The 7150-nt window shown below is 36.6% G+C and overlaps 1 protein-coding gene across 4 annotated transcripts in view; it reads left to right on the forward strand.

Annotated features, from left to right (window-relative positions):
• Window positions 1-5795, forward strand: part of KMT5B (lysine methyltransferase 5B) — a 32478-nt gene extending 26683 nt beyond the window's left edge. For 2 of the 4 annotated variants that reach the window (XM_082316978.1, XM_082316977.1), the window contains exons 9-10: window positions 1049-1245; window positions 2552-5786. In XM_082316978.1, coding sequence (XP_082173104.1) covers window positions 1049-1245; window positions 2552-4020 — 1666 coding nt within the window. In that variant the 3' untranslated portion in view covers window positions 4021-5786. Of the gene's footprint in view, window positions 1-1048; window positions 1246-2551 lie in introns of all 4 variants that reach the window. The other 2 variants (XM_082316980.1, XM_082316979.1) reach the window with 2 other exon arrangements.
• Window positions 5796-7150: the final 1355 nt, after the last annotated feature.

A 7150-nucleotide genomic window follows, 5' to 3' on the forward strand; every position in this document is an offset into this window, starting at 1 on the left:
GTTGGCACTGTACAATTTTTTTTTTTCAAGCCTCTGAAAATCATCACCAAGAAAATTTGCATATCTTTATGTGCATGTACTCTTTTTAGGTGAGCCTCCTGTTCATGCTGGCTAACTGAGCCAACTGGGCACCAAAGACATGTCAGAAGGCAGTTGGTTGTTTATAGCACCGTTCCTTTCTGATCTGAAGTGGCTGTTGCTTGTGCTAAGTTCAGTCTAGTATCTTAAGTTGCCTGTAATTTGTAGAATTCAAAATAAAACTGAAAGAATGTTCCATATCAAAAAAATACCAGTTAATTTGAGAACAAGTATTGTGTCTGCATAATAATTAACCTTGTGGAGCTTGAGATCCTGTCTGATCTTTTCGGTGCACTTTTGGTTCAGTTTTGTAGATTTTCTTCTAGTACAACACGCTGGAAGAGTATCAAAGGAATCCTAGTAGTAGTAGTTGACGTGCAAGTACAGGAATTCTTAATCTTCATCCTTTTCTGTGATTACTTTAAAGGAAGAAGAAAGTAAGTTCTAGGTTTGCTCAGCCATTTCATGTTCATGGTGAATACATACCGGAGTCTTTCAGTTACAAAGGAACACAGAACTATGTGATAATTTTATTCCATTTTCTGTACTTTTCAACTCTTGCTGATGCAGTAACAAGCATTGTAACTGAAGCTGGCGGTTTTTTACTAGCCTGATGTGATTAGGAAAAAATTAAGTTGTTATCTAAGCAATATAAGTAGTATTTTGAACTACCATATTTCATTTTCAACTGTATAATTTGACTATGAAACAGTACTAAAATAGACATAAAGCAAGGGAGACCTACTTTTGCAGTTTTTCTTCTTGCAAGAAATAAATGGAAGTTTTTTCTGCACATCTTACTAAAATGAGATAAGTATATAGATATCTCATTAAAACAGCCCACAAAATGCTAATAAATTCAGTGGTATTGTTTATCCAAATATCCTTGGGATTCAACCTTGTATATAAATCAAAGTTCTAAGTTTCTATTAAGAGTTATTAATACATTGTGTCCTCTTTTTCTTTGTAGACGCGGAACTGGTGCTTTTAAATCAAGAGTGGGATTGCCAGCACCTACTCCTGTGATTAATAGTAAATATGGACTGAGAGAAACAGATAAACGATTGAACAGACTTAAAAAGTTGGGTGACAGCAGCAAAAATTCAGACAGCCAGTCCGTCAGCTCTAACACTGATGCAGATACCACTCAGGAAAAAGCTAATGCAAGTAAGTAAGGGGAAAAGCTTGGAGTGCAGGATTAAAGGTTTCATAAAAACATGAACAACTTTCACTGTGATGGAATTCCTCTCTTAGTGTTGAGATGCATCTCAGATACTGGTCTTTAGAACTGTAATTTGTTCAGGAATCTGAAGGCAATTTAAATAGCAAAGTCACGGTTTTCCTTAAGTGTTTCAGGAACAATAGGTGGTATGTTCTTGTTTTGTTTTCTTTTCTTGATATCAAAAGCAAATAGTGTTATATTTCTAAACATGTCAGTTAAAGTTCTGTCAATAATGTATGTATTTCAAAATATGGTAGACTATCACATGCAGTAGAATGGTTTAGGAAAGAAAACAGTTTGAATTATCTACATTCTGTAGGAAAGCAGTTAAAAACTGCTCTTAGTAGAGATTATTAAACAAATAGTAATTTCCTTTAGAGATCCTTTAAATTGGGCAGCTATTCCCTCTCCACATCCAGGACTGATAGTTCAGGTACTTATTCTGAAGTGAAAGTGCACAGTTAGTAATCTCGGAAGAAATTGGAAGGGATTTCTGTTTGTGGTGCTCCTGAGAGACTTCTTTTCATGGAGTAGTGAGTATTATTTGTTTACTTTCCCCCACTTCCCCACCCCTGCCACCCTCAGTATAGGCAAAATATAAATAACTTAAACTTCGACATAACTAGCAAAGAGGTTTGGAGCCACATAAAATATTATGGTTCTGTTTGGCTCCTGTTTGCTGCTGTGATATTTAAAAAAAAAAAAGGAGAAAAAAACCACTTCTCAAAACCCTCTTATGATCTCTAATTACAAAGCTTTAGAGTTGCAGGTTTGCTTGGGCAGACAAAACTCATTTGCTTACCACAGTAGGTGACAGGCAACTAGATACCTGAAACTGAAACCATTACAGTAGTTAAGGTTTTGGGGTTTTTTTTTCTTCCCCTGTAGAAAAAATTCTGGGGTTAATACTGGAGCATGCTGATCCTCAGATTTTGCTGGAATACTACTCAGTAAAAACTGTGGATAATGTGGGATGGATCAGTAGAAGAAGAAATTCAGTAAAAACAAACTTGGTATATTGGGTGCAGTGAGGGAAGTGTACCTGGAATTCGGGTGTACTTTTGACTTGTTTGATAATTCCTTTCATGTCTGAGTTGCAAGTTAAGCAGTCTTGCTCCTTACTGCATACTGTCTAGCCTGTTTCACAGATTTTGATGAAGTGTTTAAAATAAATAAAATAACTACAGTATTTGGGAGCGGAAAACTCGGAATAAAGCAGTGTCGTAACAAAACCACTTTTTTCTTTTACAGCTAACAGAAAATCTTCAATTGGCGTAAAAAAGAGCAGCAAAAACAGAACATTAACAAGACAGTCTATATCAAGAATTCCAGCATCATCAAATTCTACCTCATCTAAACTAACTCATATAAATAATTCCAGGGTACCAAAGAGACTGAAAAAGCCTGCAAAGCCTTTACTTTCAAAGATAAAGTTGAGAAATCAGTGCAAAAGGCCAGAGCAAAAGAATGCTTCTAGAAAGCTCGAAATGGGAAATTTAGTTCTCAAAGAGCCTAAAGTAGTTTTGTATAAAAACTTGCCCATTAAAAAGGATAAAGAATTGGAGGGACCAGTCAAAGTTGCAGTCTCTAGTGGATGCTTAACAAGGCATGCAGCAAGAGAACATAAACTGAATTCTGTGAAAGGTGCTCATGAGCATGGTGATATACCACCCTGCACATACATAACAAGGAGGTCAATGAGAACAAGGATGAATTTGAAGGAGACCTCTGACATAAAGCTTGAACCAAATATGTTGGATAGCTATAAGAATAATTTGACCGGAATGCAATCGGACATTTTAGAGCAGCAGTCTCATGTGATAAACAAAAATGACGTGGCTCATGGACCATCACATAAGGGGGAAATCAGGTGCCAGAAAAATGATGCAGGCATGTCAAAAAAGAAATCTCGACAAGGAAAACTTGTGAAACCATCTGCAAAAACAGAAGAAACTGATACTGTGCACAATACACCTGTGAAAAATGAAGTACCAGATTTGATTAGTTCTCATTCAGAACTCGGAGAGAGGAATAATGTGGTGGACACACCTGTCGGCTATAAAGACTGTATCCCTGGATCTGGTGGCTGCTCTGTTGTAACATCTGACAATTTTAAAGCAAAAGACAGCTTTAGAACTGCAAAAAGTAAAAAGAAAAGACGAATCACAAGGTATGATGCACAACTTATCCTTGAAAATAGCTCTGGGATCCCTAAACTGACTCTTCGTAGACGCCATGATAGCAGTAGCAAGGCAAATGACCAAGAAAGCGATGGAATGAATTCTTCGAAAATAAGCATCAAATTAAGTAAAGACCATGAAAAAGATAATAATTTATATGTAGCAAAGCTAAATAATGGGTTTAACTCAGGATCGGGCAATAGTTCAACAAAATTAAAAATACAGCTAAAACGAGAGGAAGAAAACAGAGGGACATACCCTGAGGACCTTCATGAAAATGGTATGTGTTGTAGTGAAACTCTCTCCCTTTTGGAGTCAAGAATGGAAGTAGATGATTATGGTCACTATGAAGAGGAAACAGCAGATGAATCTTCATCAGAAGAGGATGATGAAGAGGAAGATGACTATGATGATGAATTTGATGACTTTATTCCTCTTCCTCCAGCGAAGAGATTAAGGCTTATTGTTGGCAAGGATTCAATAGATATTGATATTTCTTCCAGGAGGAGAGAAGATCAGTCTTTAAGGCTCAATGCATAAGCTTATAGGTCTTAAACTGACCTGGATGTCATTTTTAAAAAATAATTAAAAAAAAAAAAAAAACAAAAACAAAAACAAAAAAACCCAAAAAACAAAAAAACAAACCCAACACAACAAAAAAAACCCCTACAAAAATTCCATTTGATTATTCCTCAACTGAAGAACTTTCTGAAAAACTTAGTGGCAGCACTTCTTTATTGTTTATTCACCTATCAACATAATACTGTAGAAAGTGTACAGCATACTGACTCTTCTTAAGTCTGATTTGTGCAGATTTTTATTGTACTTTTTAATAGCCTTCTTATGTGCAATTCTGAGTTAGAGGTAACGCTCTGTTGTAAAATAAAGGCTCAAGCAAAGTTATGAAATTGCATCAAATCTTTCCATGCAGGACAATGAGAATACAGTGTGGCTACGTAATTATTTTTGATCAGTAAGAGCATTAGTTTGCTCTTACAATATTTGACTAAACAGTTTAAAAAATCATAGTAGCAGCATATTAAGGTTTTCTAGTATATGTTATTATCACCAGCAATGATCTACAGCTTTTCGATTTATTTGCTAGATGTTTTTTTCCCCCTTGGAGTTTGTCAGTTTTAACACTGTATGCTGTCCCAGACGTACTGTTTGTGGCCTTTGTTATAGTAGCAAACCGTTGGTTGGAAGTCAAATTGATTTCTTTAAAAAAAGAGAGGAAAAAAAATGAAAAGGTGTTGACAATTTGCTGACTTTTTAGTACATTATATGTACAAGGGTAGCAGTATGCAGAATAAAAGTTTGGATATGGTGTATTTATTGCTTGTTATGTAAATTAAACACCTTGTATTTAACACTTTTCAATACTTTTAGATAAAATTGTTCTTTGCAAGAATGATTGGTGCTTATTTTTTCAAGAATTTGCTGTGAAATAATGTGATTACAACGGGCAACATTTATCCAATGAACTGCAGCTATCCTAAATTGGTTCTTCATATTTTTCTGTTGCACTTGTAAAATGCTACAAGGAATTTAAAGAAAATCTATTCACTTTAACTTATGATAGTTTTATGAAATTAAAAACAACTAAGTCACAGCTTTTGTTCTGTGGTAACCTATAAATTGTTTGTCTTTTAAGAACTAGTTGTAAAAGACTGAAAAAATATGTATATGTTGTAAATATTTGTGTGTTGTGAGAAATTTTGTCATAAGAAATTGAGATAACTTGCCAGAAGGGTTTTTAAGTTTAGAAATACATCCATGCCAATAAAATAGGAAATTGTAAACCTAGTTTTAAACTCTGCATCAGTTGGAGTTCTTTGCTCATACATAGTTCACTTAACACTTCAGAATCTGCTTCGTAACAATGAGGAGCATCAGGTCAATCTTTGGGTCTTTTGTTTATAATAAAGAATGTTAGGAAACTTCTGGGCACAATGGACTTGTTTGTATGTATAGATTGGCTCATTTATAAGCCATTTCTTTGAAACAGGTCTAAAATGTCATAGTTGACATAACTGTATAGCACTTTGGTCTATGGTATTTGTGTTTTTACTCAACCATGGATTAAGGTTTAGAGTTTTTGTATCTAGGGGTCTAGAAGCAAGTCACGTCATAAAACGTGTGCTGTTGGATTAGTTGAATCCACTGTTTGCTGCATAGTGTTTTCCTGTCAACTCCAGCCCTCTCTGCCCAGAAGAGCAAGAGCTGGAGGTCTGTGACCACTGTATTACCCAGTTGTGAAAGCATTAGTGGGAATGGGTGGGTGAATTTGCGTGTGAGCTGATCATAATGGTTTGGCCCATCTCTCTGACCCTCACAGAAATGAAGAATTTTTTCAAAGAAATCCTTCCAAATGCATTTCAGTAATTTGTTAGACTGCAAATCAGATGGTGGAATCTGCCTTCATTTCACTTCCCTTCTGTATTCTTAGCAGAGAATTGAGTGTAGAATTAAACATAATGTTTGTAACTTTGTTTTTACAATGTCCAGTCTCTGTTAAAGGCCAGCTGTGTCTCATGTACAGAGTGTATATACTTTTTAAATATGGGTAGGCTTGTATGTAATGCACAGTCTTTCCTGTCAGACCTGGGCTTTTAGTTTGCGGAAGACTGAACAGAAAAGCTTTGGTAAGTATGCTGACATTTTTGAGTACTGAGTCAGCTCTGGTGGGTTGTCTTGTGGGTTTTTTTTAATTGTACTGTATCATATAAAAATGGGTTATTAAAGGTTGGGTTACAGGGAAGATAGTTGTGTTATTAAGGGCTTGCCTTGTAGTAGGAAGTTTACCAGCAAACAGTTGATGATAAATAATGGTAATACAGCTCTTTCCTCAAAAACTTACTCGCATTTTCACTGGGTGATGTGCCCTGCAAGTATGTGGCTGTATCAGTGAAAGATGTGAAGAGCTGAAGAGAGCATCTGCATGCTTTCTCTTCACTGCCTCATAGGTTATTACTGTCATGTGCTCTGGGATACCAGTTCCCCTACTTTGCTCCATAGTCAGTTTTTCTTGCAGCTTTTCTGTCTCCCTGCTGCTCCTGCTCGCAAACTCATGCTGAATGGTCCTCTGGCAGTCTTGGTCATTCTAGTGGGGGGTGATTGGTTTGCAGAAACATAATTCACCTGGGCATTTGAGGAAAAGGGTGTTGATGCAGCAAGTAAACATTGCCAGCCATTGTTGGTATTTACTGACCAGTATGCCCAGGAGCAAGTTTAGGGCTTGCTAAACCAGCATCAAGCAATAAAAACAGATGATGAAACAAGTGGTGAAAAAATTGCAAGAGAATCCTGCCCTTAGATGTAGAAGCTGTTTTCCTGAAGTAGATGTTCCTACTAACTCGTAGTTCAGCCAACCCCTTAATGAGAGCTGCTTTTCTTTTTCTCTGATGCGGAAATAAGTACAGGTAGCACTTTGGGCGTCAGGAACTCTGGATTGCTCTTGTTGAGCATTGAACAGCCTTCTTGTCTTGGAGGATTTGGAACAAAAGCTTTTAGTTATTTCCAGGGTGGACAGGTCCATAGCCATGTCCTGCTACACAGATTTTTGGTGTTGCAGACGCCTTGAAAATAATGAAATGCATTCCACCAAATTGATGAGGTAGGCAGAGGTTGCACGATCCCAGTCTGTTCTGTCCTTCCCCTGCCACAGAAA

Source organism: Platalea leucorodia, assembly GCF_965183815.1.
Source record: "Platalea leucorodia genome assembly, chromosome: 7".
Classification (NCBI taxonomy): Eukaryota; Metazoa; Chordata; class Aves; order Pelecaniformes; family Threskiornithidae; genus Platalea; species Platalea leucorodia.